Source organism: Mchenga conophoros, linkage group LG22 (assembly GCF_057382185.1).
Source record: "Mchenga conophoros isolate Kocher_MC1m ecotype Shallow Benthic linkage group LG22, M_conophoros_male_GT1.1, whole genome shotgun sequence".
Lineage (NCBI taxonomy): Eukaryota > Metazoa > Chordata > Actinopteri > Cichliformes > Cichlidae > Mchenga > Mchenga conophoros.
The window spans coordinates 17,718,466-17,743,939 of record NC_140546.1 but is presented as its reverse complement, the minus strand read 5'-3'; the positions used below and the strand labels follow the sequence as shown (position 1 = coordinate 17,743,939).

Below are 25,474 nucleotides of genomic sequence, written 5' to 3'. Positions count from 1 at the left end.
AGCAGAAAAGGGGCTAAGCTAAGGCCGGTAGATTAGAATTGATTAGAAATTAAATGTTAGCAAAAGAACGCACGTGCTGTATGTGAATTTGCACAATTAATCTAAAGCTTGTAATTTATAAGTGAGATCCTAGCAAGTCATGCACCAATTTTTTATTTGTTTAACTACATGACTTAACAGAGAATTCACATGAAATTTCCTAATTGGGAACTTTTTAGCATTATTTGAATTCCAAATGAATGCATTTAAAGATGCACCACTTGATTGGTCAGTGACTTCTCAGCCAGGACCGGTGATAACCTTTCATATGTCCGATTATGAGCTGGTCTGATTCATGCTGGTTGACATGGGTTTTGTTCTATAAATGTGTTGCACCTGCTTTGGTTTGATAAGGTGAAATGTGTCAGATAAAGGTGGCACACAGCGACAAATTTTCAGTTAATAGTCTGTACCTCTTTCCAGCTGCAGAGCACTTTTTTTCCCAGTTTCCCTAACAGGAGATCCTGCACCTTAGTGTAGTTTAGGGCGATTTGTAAAGTTTATTAATTTAGTTGATTTTTGATTGTGTATGCTGTTTATATCTGAGAAAGAAAATCTAGTTGAGCAAAAATCAATAATAGTAATTCAGATAAAACAGAATCTGTACATCTCTAAAATCTAAAATTCTCATTGTGTTTGATGCATAAAGTAAAATTGGACACAGAAATAGTAGAAAGAAAACCCCCCTAATTGTGACCAATATATTGAAAATAACTCAATTTGTCTTTTATAGTGCTGTGTGAGCTGAGCTTGAAACTTTTTAACAGTCTAGTATAAGACAGTGAGGCGACTCACACAGATTTTATTTTGTCTGCCTGCATCACAATATTTCATCAGCTCTTTTCTGCCCTTGTCTACGTCTCTGCAACGCGCTCAGAACACAATAATGCAGAGGGCTTTGTAAGAACCAGACCTAAGAGACCTACATATAGACTTACATATCCCTTCCCAACATGCGAACAGACAGACAAAGAAATTATAACTTTAAAAACCCCTAAAGTCACTTTAGGGAATTTAATTAGGACGGCAAACCCTCAGGGCAGGAGGCTGCTCAGGACAGCCAAATGTCCCCAAACATTTTAGTGCTTTTAACTGCATGTGTCACCAGGGAAATTCCAGCAATTGTGCACCATCAAAACCGTTATCCTTTATGCATCGCCACATTTTTTTCTTCGTTCTGTCTGCTCGAGTGACGAGTTCTTAGCTGAAGTCTGGCGCTCCATTAAACAAAGTTCCACTGTTTCATTTCAACACTAGTTTAGGACTTAAGCATGATGAATAGCATAGACGCGTAACAAAAAATATATAACAAAAGAAAAAGCTGAAGCACACAGCAGTTTACAGGGTGTATGTGTGGACCCCCCCCCACTTCCTGATGACCATAGCAATAAAGCGAGAAAAGACAAAATGATATGGGGGGGGGGGGCATTAGGGGTAGAGAAAGGGTCCCTGGAGAAAGTCAGTAAATTATGTAGTGGGCTTTCAAAGTGGACTAGTATTAGTGGCCATCTCACCCTAATTGTGCCTGTGCGAGTATGCATGCATGCCCGTGTGTGTGTGTATGTGTGTGTGTACAATGGTTATGAACGGCTTCACAGTCAGAGAGAGAGAGAAGCAGGAAGAGAGGAAGCAATCCTTCAACAGAGCACAATATCAGACTGCGGACAGACAACGAACGGCTGGAAGGTTCTGGAAAGGAGAGAAAAGCCTGCCTCCCTCGCATTTCAGCTCCCAGCGCCGCCTCCCAAAGTGCCCTCCATCTAACACTAACACACTCATACACACACACATAAATGGCACCATAACTCTATATCCGCAATCAATCTCCGCTATGAAGACGCATCCATCTTCAGTAATGTTAATGGGAGGGTTTTGGGGGTTGGAGGGGGTGGAGGACAGGGGTAAAACAGAGGGTATGTGACTGCAGAGCTTACCTCAGAGCAGCGTGAGGTAATATGGCCTGTGTTTGTGTGTCTGTATGTGTGTGTGTGTAATAGAGACAGGGCAAATGAAAAAAAAGTGAGAAAAGAGCTGTGCATTTGCGCATAGTGTATTTGTCTGCGTGTCAGGAGGTCAGGTGTGTGCGTCAGTATGTGTGGGAGAGTGACTGATGGCTGTCAGCTTGCATCTGGCAGAGAAAATAAATTAGGCTTATGAAGACAAATGAACAGGCTATGGAAAGAGTAAAAGGAGGTGGAGGGGGGATCAGGACAGATAGAGAGAGAGAGAGGGAAGGGAAAAGGGAAGGAGTGGAGAGGGAGACATAATGAAGGAGAAAAAATGGGTTATTGTGTGTATGCGGTGGCACAGATATGAAAGGAAGGAGATGAAGCTGCATTGCCAGCTAAGAGAGTTCCTTTCGGCAGCCAATGAGCGTTCATTAAGAAGAACGGGTCTGCTGCTGGCAACAGGAGAAGCTTTGGCTGGGGCTTCTTTGGCTGCGAGGAAAACATATATGTGGGTGTATGTGTGGGTATGTGTGTTTGTACATTCGCTTCCAAACACGTTATAAAATATAGATTCCCCCCCCCCCCCCCTCTTTTAGTTGTGTTTTCAAAGTCTTGTCGTTCTTTAAACACGACCAAACAATGTGTTTAAAATCCACAAAGCAGCTTGAGTATAATATGCGATCAGTGGGTTTGCATCTGAGCTGGAAGTGCCTCTCAGTGTGCGTTTCCTCCGCTTGCGTGTTGGTGTCAGCATGCATCCATGTGTGTTCTATCTCCGTAGATTTGTCAGTGTCTACCCCATGACACACTCCCCTCGTTGCGAGTGGAGGAGAGCTCTTGGGGGGGCTTTGTCATGAGGCGGTCTGTTCTTTTCCTGAGGTCTGGCGCCCCTCGTTTGATAAATGACACATGTCATTCTGTCAGCCCCTGCCATCCGGGCTGGGAGGCCCCAAGCTGATGTATGGCCGCCTAGGCTAAAGGAAATCAGAGTGTTTTGGCAGCACCCTGAGAACACGGCCTCTTATACTGAGTCTACTTTTGTGTCTGTGCGAGTGTGTTTATGTGTGTTTGTGCCTGTCTGTCTGTGATACTGAAAGCATGTTTAATTGTATGTGTGTGTGTGCACGCCTAATAGTGTGTGCATGCTCTCAACCTGTCAGGAGGACGGGTAGAAGGAGACAAATCATCGGCATGGCCGCCCCAGCTGTTCCCCAAATTTGGTGTGAGGAGGAGAGCGAGGGGAGAGGGGGAAAAAAATCCTGCCATTTGAGTTTTAAACGGCTGATGCTTCCCAGAAACGGGAATGAGTGAGAGGACAAGTGGAGCTAAGCGCACATACACACACACACACACGCCCAACACACAAACTGAATCAAAACTCAAGCCGGTCCCAGCAGGAAGCGGCAGACAGTCAAGAGAGGCTTCTGGTGCAAACAAACATGCCCATATACACACATATAAACACACGAAGACAAACTTTGCACAAGGCATTTGCGACTGTCGGGCAAGCAAAAAATCGGAATTTCACTCCAGTTCTCGGTTTTTAAAGTAAAGCATCCTTAACTTTCACTGTAATTCCCCGTCCGTCTAGATTTTATCCTCGAAATGTCTTCGGATCCAGAGATAATCTTCGAAACTACGCACTAGGCGGTCACACAGGCACGCAAACGTTTCCCTGGAGGAGGAGGACGGTCCCACCTGGAGGTTGTGAACTCTGTATGACCCTGTTTGATAGGGTGCGGGCCAAACTCTGTCCTCCCCCTCTCTCCCACAGAAAAGAAGCGGGAGGAGAAGAAGAAGGAGAAGAGAAAAAAAAACTGCGTCATTAAGCAGTGAGTGATGAGTGGCAGCCATGGGTGACATCCTCCCCTCTTTCTCTCCCCTCCGCTACCCAACTGCTTTCACTGTCTCTCCGACTCTGTTTTTTCTTCTTCATTGCCTTGATACTTTTCTCTCTCGCTTTATTCACCTCTCTCCATCCCTCAACCCCTCAAGTCATTTCTCTTTCACTCCTCTGTTGCTTTGCCTCCTCTTTTTCCACTCCCTCATATCCCTCCCCCCTCTTTCCTCTCTGGTTCTTTTTTGTCTACTGTCAGTCTCCTTTTCTCCTCTTTTTTTTTCACCCCTTTATGCCCCTCCTGCTATTGCTTCTTTTTCTGTCCCCCCTCCCTTTCCCTTCACACACACAGACACACAAGCACATGCACAATAGTGCCTCGCTCTGTCCTGTCTAGCTCTCTGGCCATGGTCTTGTAGACACTCAGCTCCTCCATACATAATAGATCCCAAATATCCAGAGGAGGGGTGCACATTTCCACCCGCTCAGGATTGTGCCATCAGAAGTGCTTCAAAAGTAGGTCTACTGTGTGGCATTGTAAAGCTAATGCTATCTTTTTAAAGCACAGTTTAAAGCATGAATACAAATATCGTTTTAAGCTAACTTCTCCAAAGACAGGCTTCCCTCTCAAAGTGAAAGTTTAGACATACGATAACCAGCACGAGCGTCACGTCATGTATTGTTGCTATGATGCCAGGTCTCTCTTGGAAATGAGATTTTTAATCTCAATGAGATTTTTTACCTGGATAAATAAAGGATTAATAAAATTAAATGCGCTCCTGCAACTGCTGTGATGTTTTAACAGTAGATTTCACTCCGAAATAGACATGGACACATGCTACCTCGACATGACTTTCACCTTTTTATTTTGTTTTTATGAAATCAGCAGAGACTGGTGTGTTGCTCAGTAAAAGTCTGAGCTCACTGAAGATCAGTGAAAATGGGTTTCACAAATGCACTATTTTCTCTTTAAAAAAAAAAAAAAACAGGGAGTCAGTATCCAAGTACAAATCTCCTTAACTGAAATTCAGTGGTTTCCCCAACAGCCAGCTAATCACGTCTGTCTGTCTGGCTGGCTGACTATATAAATACTGAGGGGAGGGGAGAGTCTAATGAGGTAACGGGGTAATTGACTGACCTTGATGTACGTGATGTTAATCAGCTCAGGCCATTCTGCTCCATGATCCTGTTTAGTTTGAGGAAGTTTAATTAAACATCCCGGACACGCACAGTACCGCACTCTACTAAGAAGAGAGGTTTCTATTCTCTCGACTGGCACAAAAAAAAGCATCTAATGTTTAAGTTTTACACCAACTGCACTGTGGTCATTTCACCTTTGCAGTCTTGAGTAACGTATTTCAGACTCATACAACCAAAAGAAGTACACATTTGCTCCAGCATTGCTGTTTTAGTGCTTTTTATGCAGTGATAAGAGATTTTAAAAATTCATCCCTTTTTCCTTTTTGGACTTGGAAAGGACATTTTTGCGCCGACTGACAAAGAAACTAAAGGCCAAATTAATCAATACTGAAAATCTGAGTGTGCAGCGTACTGAATCCAAATTTTCCATTTCTCAACCCAAATTCAATTTAGCTTCTAGTATTAGATTTACAATGTGCTACATTTTCAGCAATCAAGTATTCTGGTTTGTGAAGTATATTTAAGCTGATGGCTGCCGTCCACTCAGATGTCTTATTGTTGGGACTTTGATCCCAGTTAATACGACGGTATTTTCTTACAGCGCTCGGTCTATTTTCAGCTCAGTTCAGAAAAAAATGGAAGGTGCAAAATATGAGGAATGGAGTGATAGACTTAGAAGATGGAGAGGAAAAAAGTGTGTCACATTTACCTAGAAATGACTCACACTCACAGACACTATAAAACTGGGAATGTGGCCATTCTTGGACTTTTGGATTCGAGCGCCAAAAATACTGTAATTATTCAGGAAGATGACAGCTATATTACACAGACCTTCACAAAGGTGAAACAGCAGGCAGCAGCCAAATCATACGGTAAGACGGAAGACAGGATTTGATTCTGTTAAATCAAATTAACTTAGATATCAATTAAAAGGCAAAGAACAAACTTTAAATTGCCATGTGGCAAACATATTACACTTGTGTAAGCAGCTACTACGTCCAAAAAGCCTAAATATGCTTTTATGAAAATTTGAAATGCTCAGGAAAAATCCCAGATAAATTTATTATGTTACCAAATTCCAGCAAATAAAAAACTTTCAGTCAGTTACAAGGTGAATAATGTGCAGACATCCAGGAGTTTTGAGTTTGCACCCAGGCTTATGGATATTAGCTAAAATGTTATGTTCAAACATTAAGTTAGCCCCCCTCTGTACTCACAGGTAACTTTGTAACACATCAGTAAACCCACAAAACACTGAGGAAAAAACATCCAGCATGCCACACACACACAGCTAACCAGATGTGTTACTCGAGGGTAAAAAAAAAAAAAGTTAGTCGCGACATCGTTCCAGCCTAAAAGTTCTGAAGAGTTAGTCCAAATGTGTGTGAGGGGACATTTTGTGGTTGAGAGAAAGACTTTGACTTATTTTTAAAAAATTGGGAACAAAACTAACCTCACTTATAATTCAGTCTGTGTGTCTGCAACAAACGCACTAGCAAATAAACACGCAATATTTATTTATATAACACGATTTACAGGTTAATGCCAGAAAGAGCTTCACAGAAGGAATACACAGCCTGTAACAGTGGAAGCAAAAATAACAGCAATGATATTAAAATAAGAGTAAAATCAGAGTCATGCAAAAATTTAAGAGGCAAAAAAAAATTTTATTGAAACTTTTGTTGATGGAATCCAATAGTCTCTGTTATTTTTTATTTTCTCATAAGTTTCACAGTTTTTATATTTATGCACTCCTGGTGTGAGATTTATTTATTCCCCAGTCAAGAAAATATATATTTATATATATATATATTAAAAAACAACAACAAAATGGGGTAAAGGGGAAGTCAGCCTGGCGTACCTGATAAAAAAAAAAAATGGAAACATCTTCCCATAACATTCAATAAAGTAACATTATATAATCCTCATGTTCGGCGCCTCGGGTTAGTACTTCATAAATAAGTTTCAGAAGCAACTCCAGCAGACAGCACGTCGGTCATTTTTCTGTGTTTATGCCAAAGTTCAGTGTCGGTGCAGACGCACCACGCAAGCGTTGCTCAATGTCAACATGTTCTCTGGCTTGTTACTCTGACATAGCGGCAAGTCCTGTCATCGTGCACCATCGTGACGAGAGAGACGAGAGGCAGATGGACCAGAGGCAGACAGGTAAACAGGTCAACGCTGGGATCATCGCTCGAGCAGGCTCGCGCGCGGAGACGGGTGATCAGAAACAGATGCTTGGGTGGACATCCAGCCAGTGAGCTAGACAGACAGTCGGTCTGGCGCGTGAGGGAGTGACTGACGAAAGAGACACAGTGACACGGGAGGCTGTGCGAGAGGCCTCCCGCTGTTCTTTTTGAGACAGACGACTTAGAGGGACAGCTTATACCCCCTGCGACTGTCACCGTCTGAGACAGCACAGCGGCACTGGGGAGGAATTTTCTGGAGGTAACATGTGGTGTTGTTGAATCGACCGGGATACTGAAACATTATATCCCCTTTCAACTGCCCGTCAAGTGTTGCGCTGAAGCTGATGACTGTTAAGCGATTACTTTGCGTGACCCCAAGCAATTTGTGGTCACTGGGATCCTTTTAAATGAAAGGAGCAGATAAAAACGAATCGTACCAAACCAACAAAATACGCTTTGATTTTTTTTCCCCTTCTTCCCTGAACAACATGCTTTATGGAAAGACTGTCTGCTTAATAGGAACTGCTCTTGGAAAATATGTGATAGTCATGTGTTTACACTTCAAAGAACATGACACAAGTCTTCACTGCCCTGTGACTTTTGGATTTTTGTAACTCACAAGTGTGACTGCAGGATGTTGCTGAAATTAGAATGTTGAGAAGAAGACGTATAAAAAAAACAGCCTCTTGAAATATGAGAACAAGGCCAGCGGGCCTGAAAGAGGAAAGTATTACACTCTCCTTTTCAGATGTCGAGTTCATGTTCTTGTAACCAGTTCACTGACTCTTGAGCATCCGGTGAGAGAGAGCGATAGATGAGGGCGAGAGACAGGGAGGAAGATGAAAGAAAATATGAGAGGGGTAGAGGAGAATTGAGTCAGTAAGATAGAGATTGATGACAGATAGGAAGATGAGAAAAGGCTTATAGGGAGAGAGAGAAGAGGGCCAGGAACCCCCCCCCCCCTTCCCCCCCAAAAAACCAAAAAAAAAGTCCCACACAGCAGATAGACGGAAAGACGGAGGGAGTAGCTGAGATAAAGATGAAGGGGTAAAGGGGAGGAAAGAGGGATGGCAGTGACACCACACAAGGCTACGGCGTGACCTTCCTCAGCGCCCGCTCTCAAGGACAAAGTGTCATCTGTTAACTGTATCCTTACCCAGATAGCTTATCTGCAGTAAACTAGTGTCCAAAAAAAAATCATATTCATTGCTTCTCAACCCACGTTATCAGTTACATAAACTCTCCTTGGGGGGATAGAAATTTCCACCCCCTGACTGTTGTCCACTTGCACTGGCTGCCGCTTGGACATGCTGAGGCCAGTGTTTATCAACTGCTATAAAAACAAGTAACCTGCCTTCTGGTGATATACAGCACTGGGTCTTGCCAGCTTTACTCTACCTGACAGAGGAAACGAGAAACCTAACCACAAGCTTGTGCGCATATGTTTATTTGATGTAGTGATTTTTACAGGGGGGTCTGATTATGCTCCCACTCCTGACCAATCTTCTGCCGGCCTTTATTGTTCGCTTTGAAGAACTGATTCCACTACGCTTTGCAGCTGTGGTTGCATTTTTGCTTTACAGACTCACATGGAGTTTTCTTTGCCTTTCCTGGAATGGCTAACACCTTGAAACATACTGATATAGCCGGTGCTAACAGCACCCTCTGAAACAGCAGCACACTGCTGTGTGGCAAAGTTAAACAGCAAGATGGAAATATAACTCACTATTATTATTTTGTTGGCTTCAAATGTCTGTAAATACCACAATGTATTTACTTTACAGTTATATATCAAAGAGAGGAGGCACAAGTGCTCCCACTGTGCCGGAGCAGGATATGTTTAGTATTTTTACTACACCCTGGGGTATCTGAGAACAAAGCAGTTTTCTATCATTCTCATATTAGGACTCTTGAAATACTTTTAGACTAAAAACAGCTTCACCAGAGAGAAAGTCATTTATGAAAAGAACAGTGAATTACGTTTGCAGTAAGGTTTTATTCATGTGCTTTCTTTCCAAATTGAGCTAGAATGATGGAAAAGCCATGCAGCCAACTTCATGCAACTATTGCAAAGGCAGGACTGCCACTTGCATTACGCTAATAAATTGATATATTTTGTTATTTCCAACTGAATGTTGCTTTTGAACCTTCTCATGTCCCAGAGCTCTCTTTAGTTAGTAAATGCCCGTCTGAGGTTCAGTCTTTTCTGTGTTTAGCTTCTGCTTATTGTCCCTGTCCCTTTTCACCTCCGTCGCTTCCCTGCCAAAAAGACTCTTTTTCCCCGTTTTAGCTGTAGAGTCAAGCCCCCAAGTTGTTTCATATGCAGTGAAAGACATTGAGACTGATGAGCAACCAACCAAAGTGCCGATGGTGTCATCGCTCTATCAGCCATAAACCAAAACCGTGCTCATTGCCCATCCATAAGAAGGCAACGCAAGCACAGTTATACTGACCTGCTAAATTATCTTGAAATACGTGAAGGGAGTAAAAGCATTCGTTTGTCTATTTTATTCTTAAACGCGTACTTGCCTCTAAGGTTAAAATGCATCTGCCTAACAGCAGCAGAGAACGCGTATGTGCTGACGTGCATGTCTTGCAGTATAGTGGAGGCACATATAATCAGCAGCTAATAACAACACATTGGGAGTCGCTGCCCCAACATAAATCAATGTGCAAAATAATTGCTAATACACTGGGTATTGATTAGAGTGCCAGCCAATGCATTCATTTTCTGGGGCGACTGTGGCTAAGCGCTAACGCAGTGACAAGGGTAAAGCGCTATTTCTCAAAAAGGCGCACAGACGGACAGCCGGGCAGGAAAAAAATGACTACAGGGCCTCTGCAGTAATTCTTAATTGACACCTGTCAGAGCGATGGCAGCAGTCACAGCTGCTGCTGCAGGAGAGCGTCTCCCCAAGTCTTGTTCATCTGTCACTTTTAATACCTTTTCTTCAGACCCTCTGTTGTCTTCTTCCCCTCTCCCACCCGCCCCTCTTAAACCCAGATGTTCAAGGCTGCTTAACAGAAGCAACTCTACTTCAAGGCCACACAGCGCAGCCGTCCGGTGGTCGCTCTCTCACCTAAACACTGTTGTTTTTATTGAATGTTGCGACTCAGACAAAGCCCTTACAGAAGCTAGCCTTGGCAGTAGGGCTGCACGATTTTGCATAAAATGAGAATCACGATTTTTTGGCTTAGAATTGAGATCACGATTCTCTCACGGTTTTCATTTCCAGTATAAATATTTATTGCACTTATTAACTGCACATCAACTTCGTAACAGTTGAGACTGAACATAAAAACAATAAATAAACAGCGTTTGTCTAGGGTGTTGATCATTTCCCTAAATCCCTCTTTTTGCACAGTGTTGATGGGAGCCATATCTTTGGTCAGGTGATAAGTAATAGCCTCCGTAATTTCTTTGTGCCTGCGGGAGTTCGACGGGTATAGGGAAGCGCTGTATAAGGTTCCCGTTATTGATGTTTGGGTGGTTGACCGGGACGGATTTTCTCCTGTCACTTTCTCGTCATCCCTGACGTGCTCTCCGTTGTTGTTTTCCCTGCTAATGTTAGCATCACACGGCACAGCTTCTGTATCACGTGGTATAAGGCTCCGCCCTTGTCATTTGTCAAGCAGGAAGAGTGAGCGCTTGTTTTCATGCAGATTACGTCCCGGATCAAAATGCGGTGCAATCGTCGTCCTCTTTTGGAAATGAGATCGCACATAAGTATGAATCGAGATCGCGATTTTCTAACGATTAATCGTGCAGCCCTACTTGGCAGCCATATTGAAACTCTTCGGGACAGTTATTTTGATTACCTTTCATTTTAGTGGTTACAGAGACATAAAACTGCCTGCATAGAATCACCCCCAAAACATCTTGTACTGTGCTATTGTCAAATTCTCTTATAAGATCTCTGGATCACATCAGTTTTTCACTCTTACCACAGCTGACTGAGTACTAAGAATAGTTTTCACTGCGGTCATGTATCTCCAGTTTTATCTCTCGCGCGATCGCCTAATTACAGCAACAGGCACCGCCATCGTGGCAATTTCCAGTATATTAAGGAGAGATGAAAGGAAAACGTTGTTGCAAAGCAATTTCCAAGATCGCCGTAGCAAAATGCAAAAGACGAATCAGATCTATAAAGCCTCGTCACTCCAGTGTTCCAGCAAGCATTATCAATCAATCACTGATGCAACATGCGTTCATGCTAAAGCAGTTCTGCTTTGAGCTAGAAAATATGAGGAAACAGAGAAACAGACACACAAAGCACACAAATCACAATGTGTATACTATAGTGGAGGCAGACAGGTGCTCCCCAGAGTCCACACTGACCTCTGAGTGTACCCTGGACCTCCCATCGTCCTGTATTTAGTCACGACTGGCCATTTTTCTTTCAGTTTTTTTGTTTCGCATCCATTTTGCGTCGTCTACGCTCGGCCTAATAATTCTTTTTGCCTGCTTCTTTAATTATCAGCGTTATCGGAGGTAGTGACAGAGCACAACTGAGTTTGGTGTTTGTGTAGAACAAAGTAAGTGCAGCTGGCCTCTCTCTGGGGGTTTGACAACCCACCAGTTCTTCAGTGCTGTGCTGTGGTTATTTTCAGTTGGCCTCAGTTACATTTACTAACTGGATCTCCTAGTTTCTTAAAGTAAATGTGCAAATAAAAGAACCGATTGTGTCAAATGAATAAATTAGGGAATGATTTTAATTTCAAACAAATGCAAAATAAAAAAAGTTGTTTTCAGTCGCTGGTGGTGGATTTTCTTTCTGATACACGAGAGTTCACTGAATGTTCTGCATTGCTGATTGAATAAATGTACCAGAAGATGTAATCTTGAAATTATACTGACTATTTTCTGAGAGAAAATTAGTAACAGGGGAAAGAAAATAGTGGGCAATAAGAGCAATTCAAGTAAGTTGCAGCTCTGTCCATAAATCCTGATTGTCACAGTGAAGTAGAGGTTATGAACGGCCTGGAGATTTCTTGCGATGGTTTGAAAAAGCGGCTGTGAAGTCTCTGAACTGAAAGATGGCAGTGTCATCACTGTAATATTTAGCAGCCAATCATGTATAGACGGGATGGGAATGACACCCTGATAAACAAGAGTTAACTTGGTAAAAGGCTAGATTCATCCGGATAGGTTTGATTTCCTAAACCAAGCGACCAAAGGAAGAAAAATATTAATAGTCACACCTATTCTCTTGTGTGAAAGTCATATGTTTGATCTGTGCCTCTAGGACTCCCATCTTGCATCAGCTGTTTTTGGATTCACTGGTTGCTTCTGAGGATATACACAGACGTTATCTCTGCTTGTCCACTCGCTCAGCTTTTTTCCCTTTTTCTCAGTTAGCAGGAAAACGCTTCCTTCATATGTATGCTTCACAATAATTAGCAACCCCCTCGGGTCCAGTCATGTGAACGGATTCCTTCTTATTATTCCTCTTCCTAATGTTTTATATCCCCACTGTAAATTGTGGCTTTTTGTTTTGCAGCTGTTTTGAATCGTAGCCAAGGTATCTTTACGAATCCAAAACAGGCGCCGAAACAACAAATAAGCGCAGGATGTGTTTCGGCGAGGCAGAGGGGGTTTCATTCTTGTAACGACGACCTTGTTTTCCTTTTATTTCTTTGTCACGGCTCCTCGTGTTTGCGCTTGAGCGAGAACCCAGGTTTTCCTGCTTCCTCTGAACCTCATTAAGCTCGGGGATAGTTTTACCTCGCGCCCGCGGCTCTGAATGCCTTTACGTCTTCACTCGGTTGGCGAGGCTAATTCCCACATATTTTCAATTCAACCCTCTTTTCCATAAGAGCAGTCATCGATCTTCATTTGTCACTTAACCTCCACGAAGATGAGGACAGAGAGCGGAGTTGTGTGAGTGTGCGTATTAGTGTGTGTCTTTGATTTCCTGACACCACATGCAAATGAAACTAGAGTGTGGGATAGCAAATATATCCAGCGACTCCTTCAGTCAATGTCACCTGTTAATGACACTTTACCTACACTGCATTATCACAGGATCTGAATATTTCACACACACACACACACACACACACACACACACACACACACACACACACACACACACACACACACACACAGGGCTGAGCAAACTCCTCATCTTGCCCAGTGATGCAGATTGGTTCACACACACATTCACAGCAAGAAACACACTTTTCACTCCACATATGTTTTTCCCCCTCTCAGCACTGCTTCAAACCCTGACAAATGTCATTAAATCCATTATCAGAAGCATCCCGATAAAACTAACGTCATCATTTTGTGCTTGTTTCTCAGCTGACAGACGCCACGAGCTAAATTCCTGCAGAGGAATACAATGCCAAGTAGCAACAACAAAATGTATTAACGCTGCTCGGCTAGGAACTTTGTTCCTGCTCTGTCAAACAAACCAAAAGGCTGTTAGCAGAAAGATCAGAGGGAAAGGCAGAGCATTAAGAAAATCTTCTCACACTCGCGGAAAGCCGCATTCACGTTAAACTATTAAAAGGCCTCTAACGCCTACCGCATGGCTACTTGAGTCGAGTTACCCACGATCAGAGCAACGGCTTCTTTGTCACCGGCGCGTTTTTGATTGTCACGTGATGCTCCAGGCAAACTCGGAGCCACCTCAGCTGTTGTTGAGTTTACACTTGAACAACTGAGGTGGGCACATGAGAAGCGGGTGATTCCGAGTTGATTTTTATCAAGGCAGCTTGCAGACTTGACACCTTGCTGAATTTGTCAGCAGTAATCGGTGGACCTGTCACTGATCTGTCAGCTACCTGGATAATTAGGGACCACAGCTAACGATGCCGTCAAGGAGAAGAGAAGCCCCACCCCCCACCCCCCGAGTCATAATTAAGAGACTCCTTTTGAGGCAGAGATAGTGGCAGCATAGGGCAATCTATTTAGGAGAGAAGAAGGCAGCCGCTGATGTCAGTGAAGACGCTCACAGGGCTAGGCAATGTGTGTGCATCTTGGCTTGTTGTGGCTTCGGTGTAGCTGAATGCTGCACGGTGCTTTAATTAAACATGTGTAGAGCTAAGCTACAAAGAAATCATTAAAATGTAGCAGTGAAGTTAGTTTACAGCGCACGTCGAATGATGCATATTTAAAAAAAGGAAAGAAAAAAAAAAGAACAGCATCCACAGTCTGTGATTATAACCTGAGTGATTTATGTTTAGAGTGCTAAACTTCTAATTAGCTACACAGTCAAACCTACTCAGTTACCTTACAAATTTATCAGGAGAGCAAGAAAGGAAAACCAATTACTGTCTTCTGAAAGGGCCACGCAGCCATGTTTAACAGCGTAGCAGCATCTTTCTCTCTCATCGTGACCTGCACTAATTCTGTCAGCACAGGAACTGATCGCTCGGCTGTCAGAGGAGATGATGATCAGGATCAGGATCAAATCTTTCGAAACTTGGGCTTTTAACTGCGAACAGGAACTGAAAACAGGGCACGCGTGAGTATATAGACATTTATGGAGCTGCATCCTGCTCAGCTCACAGTGGATTGGTCACTTCACAGTGTGCTCCCTCTTCCTCTTTCTCTTTTACTTCAGCCAGTAAAAGTGAGCGTGGTGCGGGGTACGTAATCAAGACGATCCTTTCGTCCTTATTTTTTTCTTTTCTTGAAGCTAGACCTTTTTAAATCCCGAGGAATACATCTAACACGGTGTCACACTGTAATCACGCTCACGTGTTGAATGATTGGTTGACAGATTCATTACTTAGAGTGACAGTGTTTGATTTAAGATATCGCGGTTGGCAAACTAGAAGCAGGATGAGACATGCGGCAATACCATTAATTTTCAAGCAGCAATCAAACCTGTGACCTCTGCATCGAGGCAAATCTGGAGTTATGGCTTCTCTGTAAATGTTATATAAAGTATCGCCTATCTGCTAATTAAACTAAACGCTGGTTATCTTGGTCTAGTATATAGAACGTGCTGTCATTTTTGAAGACAACCTTGCTACTAAACAGTCTAAGAGGTCCTTTTCTTTAAAGAGTGGGACGAGCTTAAGTTAATGTCAGAGTCTGTAGCATTGATTGTGTGCTTTTAAACCTTTTATGGTTTAGCTAACCATCTCGACTCATCGGTTAATCTGCAAAATGTCCAAAAATACAAAGGAAAATGCGACCAAACGAGGCAAAACCCAAAGATGTTGGATTTCCTGTGATAAACAAGAGTCAAGATCCGGTCAGTGTTGGATATTTTTCTTGTTTGATAAGCAACTAAACTCGCTGGTGACGTTTAAATTGTTGGGTAATGGTTTCAGGCCCGACTTTAATTGCACTTAAATTAAAGCAACACTGGCACAATGGCAACACATGCACTCTTTGCAGCTGTTTTACCTTAAGCTAGCATGGGCAAAGTCAGCAAACTGTTCGTATAAAGATTTAAAAAGAAAAACCACACAGGTTGCTCTTTTAGTGTGGTTTATTTTTACAAATCAATCTCTCACCACACTTGTTTATTCTCATCCTTGATTATTGTTACTTCACATCGCTGCATTGTTTAGCTTCCATTAATTACTCGAGGAATGCATGTACATAGCTGCACTTTGGTGAAGGGAGACGGAAAAAAGAAAAGGGAAAAAGAAAGAAAGAAAGAATGAAAATGACGACAAATGACTGCAGCAAAAGTCTCTACTGCTCAAATTGCTCTGCACTGAACTCAACTGCCAAAACTAACAGATGCAGTAATGCGGTTCCAAATGAAAGAACACTGATGTATTGTCACTGGTCATAAACTAGATAGGGTACAGCGCCATTACAGGGTCTAAAATCATCACTGTGACTGATGAAACAGAGCCCATTTGAAATGGCATACAAAGAGCTATTGAAACCCTGTCTCCCGCTCTCTCTCTCTGAGGAGCATATGCAACATTTTGTTTCAGTGCAACTCTAAAGTGACAAATCTGGGTTGTGGAAATATCTGGTAATGCATTATAAAAATAGCCTGTGTTTATAGGTGTGTACACCGTTTTACTGAGGAAACAGTCTCACGCAGGCACCATCAGCGGAGGTGTTAAAAGTTTTTGGATTGACCATATGTCAAGTACTGGAAATAATGTCGAGACAAAGCCTGCCAAGTTAGGATTGACCATTACTGCCTGTGATGTATGTGTCTGTCAGAAAAAGCAGACAATCGAATCAATATTCAAAAGCTGAGCAGGAATGGGGCCACTTCAGAGCTCAGCCAAATGACCAGAAGAGTCTGGAAAAGACAAAACATAACCCCCCCCCCCCCCCCCCCCCCCATGTTTTCTGCTCTCCTATGGGGGGTTTTCGCTAGCAAAGCTGTGGCAGAGGTATATAAACCGCCACTATTCATTTTCACCATGCAGGCTTGTTCTTCAAACACATTTCTCTCTATCATCACTAAAGCCTCGCGTCAATTAGAAATTACAGCCCCACCGAGTTCAAAGTCTTCCCGTCACAACCTTGATTAAGTCTGCTTAACCTCACATTTCCACTGCCTGCTTAACATTCTACAGCTGTTTTATTCGGCTTTGGTCATTACTGCATGAACTTCAAAGGCTCCTCTTTCCCCCGTCATTTGGAAATGCATGTCAATCACAGCCGTCTCTCGCAGGGACATCAAATGGAATCAGGCAAACATGCGACTCTCTCGCAGAGCAGCTCACGTCTGGTCAACTTAATGACAACACGTAGGCCGGACTGTCAAAAGTCAGGCTGTTAAAGTGGAATTTACTTCACTGATCTTTCCCTTTTCTCAAATGAAAACAGGACTTTTGGCACTTCACAGTACACCTTCCTCTAAATCACATTAAGCTATGTTTATAGAGTGCGATTACAGTTTTCCATCTCATATTTAGGAAGCTAATACACAGCCTGCCAAAACTGGAAAAGTTAATTAGCAATTGTTAGTTTGATTATACTAAACTTGCATTTTTATACCACACTGAATCAATCAGATTCCTCTGATGACTTCCAGAACAACTTCTCCTCACTTTTCTATCCATGCTTAATATCAGATGCACTCAAGTTAAACAGCATTTCCTGTTTCTGCAGGATGAACACGAGGTCAGGTCTGAAGTGACCATAGGAGTTCACCCTGTGATCTTGCTACGCCCCAGCACCCCTCCTCCCTTGTTCCCTCCCCCTTGGGGTATTAAACGCAAAGTATTTATCCCGCTTGAGAACTTTTCTTTCAATTTGTCTTTTCTTTGCTCCTCTGCGGGGGCCAAAAAGTTATCCTTTGAGGGAGTCCAGCTGCCGGGCGCATGCGTGTCTCTATGGTGAATGATTTACTGATGTTTATCAGGAATGAATAGATCAAAGGCAGTCGCATGACAGGCGATCAATCAAGCATCAAATCAAGGATGGCAATCCCAGAGCGGAACACAAGCTGAAAATACGCTACTTTCCCTTTCCCCCCTCTTTCTTTCTTTTTCTTTTCTTTCTTGTTTTTTTTTTTTCTGACACTAACGCATCAAGCACGTAAGCCTGTAAAAATGAGATAAGATGAGCTTTTGTTTGGAGAACTTGGATGCTGGCAACCTAGTGGAGGATCAGATTTAAAGCTTGAAACTAAAGTGCAGCTCAGCGCATTTGCTTCTAACGGGAAAAGTTGGCACTGAATAATGGCTGCTTAAACTAAGGACACGCTACCGTTCCCAATAGAGATCGGAGATTACGCTCTAGGTTATTTAAATAAACTTTATTTTGGGTTGAGTGTTGAAAACTGCGCAGATTAAACTTCACATTTGTTTTGCTTCACTCTGAGCTACAATTCACCGATAAGCCACGGACGTCAGGTCTTTGAGCGCTTATATCGTGTCCTGCATCAGGCCTTTGGAGCTACTGCGTGAACTTGTCCGGGGTACACACATCTGTGCCGATCCCTGGCTTTGTATCCTACCCGGGGAGGGAGCGAAGTGTGCGTGCTGGAGCCTTTCTGATGTGGGGGGTGGGAGTGTTCGGTTGCAGAGCCGGGGCTTACCTGCTGACCGCCGCGGTGCTTGCTGCTTTCTCCTCGGCATGCTGCTGCGAGACTTTCCGCTGGACTTTTCATGCAGAGATCAAAATAGCGGACGAGCTGGAGAGGAAACCGGCGCAAGGCGACGAAATCAGAGCCAGCAGCGGTTCATTGGGCTCTTCGGCTGGGGACGATGCTGAAGAAATGTTTCTGAGATTTATTTTGATCGTTGTTATTATCGGGCTGTCCGGCGAGGAAAACGATGCGGATCGTTTAGAGAAGAAAAAAGAAAAAAGAAAGAAAATCAAAAGGAAAAAATGGGGGCTCGTCCTTTAACTTCTGCCAGAAGAACTCATCGCAGGCTGGCGTGCTGAAAACTAGCAGAAAGCTCCGTGCGGATCTCAGTCTGTCGGGCAGGGATTATATGGGAGAGCTGCCTGAAGCCAGTCGCCTCGTTTCCATCAAAAATACGTTCGCCCCGCTGGCTGGACAATTTCATCCCCCCGTAAACAGCAAGAGTGAAGAAAACGGAGATCCGGCTCGTGCGTATTAACTCACACTCCGCGGTGAAGATGAGTCCAAAACTGCGATCTCTCCCTCCGTCCAGGTGCCACAGCTCCGGTCTCCTCCAGCTACAGGAGGAAATCAGGAGGGGAGAAAAAAGGAGAGGAAAGAGTGACACGTTAGGCGGGCTGGGTGTATGTCAATCAGTCAAGTGTGAGCGTGTGGAAACCCCGGAGCAATCAACTCACATCCCATCTCCCTGAAAGCACCCACTGGATAAAGAAACAGGCTACTCACATACGCTTACCGCCCGACTGTCAACACGGACACTTGACGAATTTGTCACAAAGTCATCACAGAAAAAAAAAAAGATAGAAAGAGGAAAAAAGCGAGCAGATTCCGGGTCTCAGCTGTTATTATTCCCTGATTTTTATTTATTGTTATTATTTATTTTAAAGGCGCAAGGAGGAGCGTCCCCGGATATTTCTCCGCAGTGAAATGTGCGCACATTGGTGATGCGTGGTGCGTTCCGACAGCTCCCACTGATAGACAGACACATCCAGCTGCCTTTCCGGCCTCTCCTTTACTCCACCCCTCCACAAGCGTCACCCTGACAGTCAGAGCCCACCTGTCAATCTGCGGCTGTTAATTGTTCACTGGGACGGCTTTCATTTCAACGCCCTGCTGTCCCCAAGAAAGGTGCGTCCTGTTCCTGGACACACGAGGAGGCGATGTGCAACCTCGTTTCCAGACAATAGAAATGAGAGGTGCCTGGAAAAGTAAGAAAAGTGTGTGTGTGTGTGTGTGTGTGTGTGTGTGTATGTTTGTGTGAGAGAGATATTTGATGTAACAGTCACTGCTACACAAACTTACAGCCAAATAAAGTTTTAAGTGAAATGAGGACTCGGGGCATATCTTTTACCTACAGAAAATACATTTGTTGATTATTTTTGAAGCACCAGGCAGATGTTATTGATCCTACATAATAAAGAAGATATTTGCCAGGCCAGGCTAACCGTTAGATTTGCAACTTCAAGCATCAAACACACAATAATTCAACTACAAGCTGCTTGGAATCTGGAGGGTTTTTTTCTAATAATGTATAAGAATATAAATTTCTTTCAACGTTTTACTTGGAGAACAGGAAAAAATAATGTTTGCACTTGAGTTTTCAGCTAGATAAGATGCTGCTGCAGCATTTCCTTTGTCAGTTTTTGGTCTCAAAGTTTTGCAAAAACAAAACCAAAAAAATGTGGATATTTTTGGTGACCTCTTTAGGGGGACAAAGAAGGCTGAAGATCGATTCGTTACACCTTTTTAAAGTGGGGCTTCTGGTGAGGGAAGGGGAGGGGCTCTGAATCCGCAAGAGGCTCCATTAATAGCCTACACTCCATCCTAACTATTATCCACCATAAAGTGTTTATAAAGAGCACACAATCTCGGCTAGTGTTATTTCTAATGAGGCATCATGGTATAGCCGACTGATGCGGCAAGCGCCGAGGAGCACGGTGAAGGAGAGGAGGAAAAGTCTGAAATTTGCTTTACACTGAGCCTGATAGAGGGTGCGGTGATAATCACAGCATAACTTGGATGCCATGAAATCTGGCACAGACTGTGTGCGCTCCGTCTGCAGCCAGGCGTCGGACTTATTATTCATCCAGCTACACCGGCTTCAGTTCAGGCTGTAAAGCAGAGGGTTTGGACCGGATCAAGGAAGAAACTGGATTTAAAAAAAACCCCAAAACAAATCTCCCAGCCGTTCCACTCCCGCTTTGACTAATTCCGGGTGAGTTTCCTAATTTATCCTTCAGGTAATCTGGCGTTTTCACAGTGACCGGGTAGTAAGTATGGATCACGAACAGCAGAGAAGTTTTCTGCTTCTCGACTGACGAGTTTATTTTGGAGCAAGCCTCCTATCTGTCTGCAGAACTCCTAATCTGCGCAGGGAACACGTCTGAGGTGGCTTATTATATGGTAAAAGAAATACCAAGTACCGCCCCAACATCTGTCTGTCCCTGCCTGGCTGCTGATTGATGGAACAGACTTACGTCACTAATATTTCCATCTCAGAGTCTGCGGACAGACAGGAGAGCTGCTTTTCTCCATCTTATGGTGCTTTTCATATAAAGCTAACACAGCTGTGGAATATAAATACACACACACACACACACACATTTCTGTTTATTTAGACTGATTAGTAGGTTTCATTTCCTACATTTTTGAACGTGAACACACATTTACTGGAAAACAAATGTAATGATTTAATATCTATTGTTTTGTAGTATATGTTATCCTCATTATAATAATTCTGATTGTTGCCATTAACTAACTAGTAAACATCTTACCTTTGCTTATTCTTATATATGTTTATGCTGCATTGCTGTGTTTTGTGATGAAGCTATTAATGCAGTAATATAGAACCAGTTTGGCTGCATAGCCACCGCCACAAACTAATCCACTGCTAAAAAACAGTAATAAGCATCAATACTAGTATAATGAAAAACAAAAGTTTGATCAGTTTTACATTTTCAGATATATGCTGAACTTTAAAATGCTACAAAGAGGTCACGGAAATCTAATCTGAATTGAGTCAATAATGATGAAATATGAAATAGAAAGAATGTAATAGTTGTTTAAAAAAAATTTTTAATAGATTAATTGACATTAACTTTTGATCTTTTGCATCTGTAAGAATTTTGCGGAGGGGCAGCAAAAGGCTTAGAGAGGAGACGGCCGTGCAAGAGCTGATCTGAGGCCGGGGTGGGGACGTGTGGTTCAGGGAAAAGGGCAGAGAGCCATCTCAGCACTTAAAACATCCCTGCACATGCACTGAGACGCTGCAGTATTGTTTCTTTTCCCATCTTTTTCTCTTATTCCCTCATCTTGTTTGAGGACGCGTATACGTTAGTGACCTTGGAGCTGAATTTCAACAGCCTGTTGAAACACACACACGCGCGTTTTAATAAATGCCCCTCTCCGTGTAACCTCTCACCTAACATATAGGGTGTTAGGTGTACAAGTGAAAGTCGGTGTCTTGCGATTTGGAGATTGTGATCCAAACTGCTCGCTATAGTAGATCCTCTAACTGTGATTCAGCCACTCGTGTCCATGTGTGCGAACGAGAATTGCCAAACACAGAAACAGTTGTTTCCCGCCTCCCACCCCCAACTTGTACACACAAAGCACCTTCCTCCACTTAACTACAGCTCACTGACAGCACGATGACATGTCACGCGTTTTCTGCATGGAGATAGCCTCTCAGAGCTGTGAGAACATCCATGCAGCCTCTGTGTATATCTACATACGTTATAGTTTTTGCTTCCTTTTGTCTCCTTCCTTTTCCTCTTTCTAGGTCTGACATGATGATGCAAAGCAAAGGTGTTTATACAGTCTAGCGGATCACAATGCAAACAAGTCCTGCGGGTTGTCAAATCAGGTGAGGCACTTTGAAAACACTGATAGTCTCAGATGACCAAATAATGCCAAACGCAATTATTTTGCCGAGCGAATGCTGTTACTTTTAATAACGACTGTGTTGTTGCTCTAGCTGCAGTCAAAAGTAATCTGTGAATTATATGCCGGACTGGCGTATACATAAAGAACACTGAGGAAAAAGTAGGAAATTATATGTGTATTTGTTTACTGTTTCCAGGCAGTGTAATGGTCATTTTTAAATTCAGTTTATACTATTGATAAGAGAGCTCAACAGCAGGGCTCTGTTACTATTTAGACCTAGTTTTGTACGCCGTCTAATACATTTTTGTAGAATCTAAAGTTGTTAAAAAAGTGAATAAATCCACTTATGCCTTGAGGTTTGTTCTTTCACATTTTGATCAAATTTGTGCACAGTACCCTCGTACTTGGCACTCAAACACACAACACAGTAAACATCCATTCATCCATCCATTGTCTTCCACTTATCCTCTTAGTTTCTTCCTCTTTTATCTTTTCCTTCAGTACTATTTCAACTCTTGTGCTCCATTTGTTATCATCTTTGTCATCGTAGTCAGCATCTTAGAGAGCATTGTTGGGGGAAAAAAATCGAAATAAAATAAATAAATAAAAATATGTGTTTAGGCCACACACGGTTTGTTTACTTTTACTTTGGGGAGGGTGGGCAGTGTCAGTTTGTATTGAGGCTACGCAAACTGTGACGTTCTGTTAATTCTGCCACTTTAGTTTACAGTTTGTTTGATTTTTGTTTTAAATGGGAAACTTTATACAAAAAAAAAAACTTTATACAAAAAGTATAACTTTTATATATCTGAGAGATAAAAAATTTTTTTGTAAATGTCTTTAGTACTTCAAGAAGGAATTGTTGTAATTTTTTCCCATTTGATGAATTACACAATGGACCACACCAACCGTTAGTTTAATAATAAGCTAAATGATAGTTAACACACCAGAACTATAAATGTATATCAGCGGATAAATTATTAATACTAAAAAGGTTTTGAGACTAACATAATCTGCAGGATTGCTTTATTCACATTTTAGAAACATATCTGTTACCCTTAGGCATTCATTTGTGCTTTTATTCTGAAAAATCTATGCTTATCATTTCAGTTTAAGGATCTATTTTATGTAATCATGCTAATGGCAAAGATTATTGGAAAAAAAAAATCCTGCTGGAAAAAAGCATGAATTTAATGCCTTCCTCTTAATATTTATAAATAATTAATGCGGCGTTGCATATTTTTGGCCTGTGGCTAACCGTTCAAGCTTTTTGCAGCCAAAGACCTCTGATGTCAAAAGGTTTGGGCTCTGCTGGCATACAAGTATGATAAGTGCACTGCAGATTTGCTGTTGGGGGTGTTGTTACTGTCTGCAGGGCACACTGCTGGACTCATAAACGCATTTATAGTGGACTGAAATAGGGTGTAATCTTTGCTTTTAGAATCGTTCAAATAAGTTAAGATTTCGAATGTTGAAAGCTCACGGCTTATGATAATACCTCTCCTCATAATCTTGAATAATCTTCAATCAATGAAGGGTCCTATCAGATTCCCGACAATCATTGACAGCCCGAATATAAGAATATATAATAAAAAATTAATAAAGAACAGGCTCTAACTTTGACACGAGATATATCTCCACATCTATCAGATAAGACTGCATAATTAAAATGCCAAGTGTGAGTATGGAGTGAAGGAGAGGGTTTTTTTTTAATATTTTTGATATAGAGATTTACTTTTTCCATGACTTGTTTAAAGTGAAGAGTTTAAAAAAATGTGTTGCTGTAGTTTTGACAATGCAATTAAAGGTTTGTAATCCCCACCTGGGCTTTTTTTTTTTTGATTCTGTCAGTTTGGACGAAGAACGTGATGAAGTGCGGTGCAGCGGTGACAGATGCAAGTTTATTAAAGGATTGGAGTCTCGGAGGGATTCGAGGTGTTATTTTACAGCACGCAGAACCTGAACTGAGCCGCTTCAGGGTGTTTACATTAGCTGTGGCGGAAACAAAGTATGAGCAAAGTAAATGCAGAGCATCAGGATGCCCCCCCCCCAAAAAAAGAAAAAAAAAAACCCTATTTAAACGCTACACACCACCACGGGTCAAACGTTACTCAGGCAAACGGTGTAAACGACGAGATTTCCCACTTCCTCAAACAACCTTGCTAAAAATCCGTCCCAACTTGGCTGAATAAAGTGACATATTTCACATTTCAAAATACCAGCCTCTCTGACATGCACATTCCTTCCCTCTCCTCCTCCCTTGCCTTTTGTTTTCCTTGACACGTGCGCGCCAATTAGCATTTTTCAGCCATTAAGGAGGAAAGAGAAGCAGCCAAATGTTTGTCTCTCCCAGCTCTTTTTCCGACAAGAGTTTTCGAATGTCAGTGAGGGAGGGGGGAGAAAAAAGAACATTCAGACAGAATGTGGAATATTATCCTCAGTGTTAACATTATCTTCTTCACATAACAATTACCAGTAGCTTTGTCTGGGAAACTGGTGTGACAACGCAACCAATTGGATTTACGAGAGCAGTCGTCAGTCCACATTTAGAGCAATTTAAAATGATTTTCAGCGAGAGTACACAAGCAGTCGGGATTACTTTCATCTCCAGTGACGTCATGTAAACCTGTATAACATTTCGTTTTGTGAATTTTTTTATATTTTGACTTCTAAGCACAATGAGCTCCTTTCAACCGCGTGCGGTAAAACGTAAAGCAGTCTGCAAGAACTACATCTTAATGCTAACTCGGGCAGTAAGACGATAGATAGATAGAAATCGAGCATTTTTGTCATCAGGTCCTCTCGTGTGTCAAATTAGGGCGTCCTAATCTTTTCCTTTTACTCTTGAATTTAAATCTGCAAATCTCATATTGCACACATCCCTCGCTGCGGGGCTTTCGGCTGCTAAAATCTGTCACCGCAGCTGGTGTGTCGTACATTAAGGGAGAAAATGCTCTTAAAAAGGTGCTTTTCTGACATTAACATGACTTGTGTGCATAGCGCCGGTCGATCTGTGTAGTTTGAGGCATATATTTATGAATAGGAACCTTTAATTAGGGCTTGTGTTTCCTCCCTAGTCACATTGAGGGATGGTCCTCGCCGACATTCATTAATGATAATCACCAAGAGCGATGGCATAGCTACAGGCCAAGTCTCAGGGGAGCCGACACTTGAAAAGAAGCATTAAATTACACAGAGGGACTCTTTAATTGCAAAAAGGAAAATATATAGCCATCATTGTTAAATATGATCTTTTGTAAGCCTTTACTGGTTCAAGGATTTGTCCCAGGGTTTTCTTATCCTCACATTCGTTTAAACGAATCTAGGGCCACAGTTTAGCCGTAATACGTCACAGAACCTTCGCGCATCGAGATGTTTGCCTCGGTTTTATGTATCGCAAACAAA

At 42.4% G+C, this 25,474-nt stretch overlaps 1 protein-coding gene across 3 annotated transcripts in view; it reads right to left on the bottom strand.

Annotated features, from left to right (window-relative positions):
* Positions 1 to 25,474, bottom strand: part of LOC146549243 (teashirt homolog 1-like) — a 142,447-nt gene that overhangs the window by 12,328 nt on the left and 104,645 nt on the right. The window contains exons 1-2 of one of the 3 annotated variants that reach the window (XM_085262323.1): positions 18,911 to 19,320; positions 18,134 to 18,741 (exon numbers count right to left, since the gene is read on the bottom strand). In XM_085262323.1, coding sequence (XP_085118449.1) covers positions 18,134 to 18,173 — 40 coding nt within the window. In that variant the 5' untranslated portion in view covers positions 18,174 to 18,741; positions 18,911 to 19,320. Of the gene's footprint in view, positions 1 to 18,133; positions 19,321 to 25,474 lie in introns of those variants that run through there. The other 2 variants (XM_085262322.1, XM_085262321.1) reach the window with 2 other exon arrangements.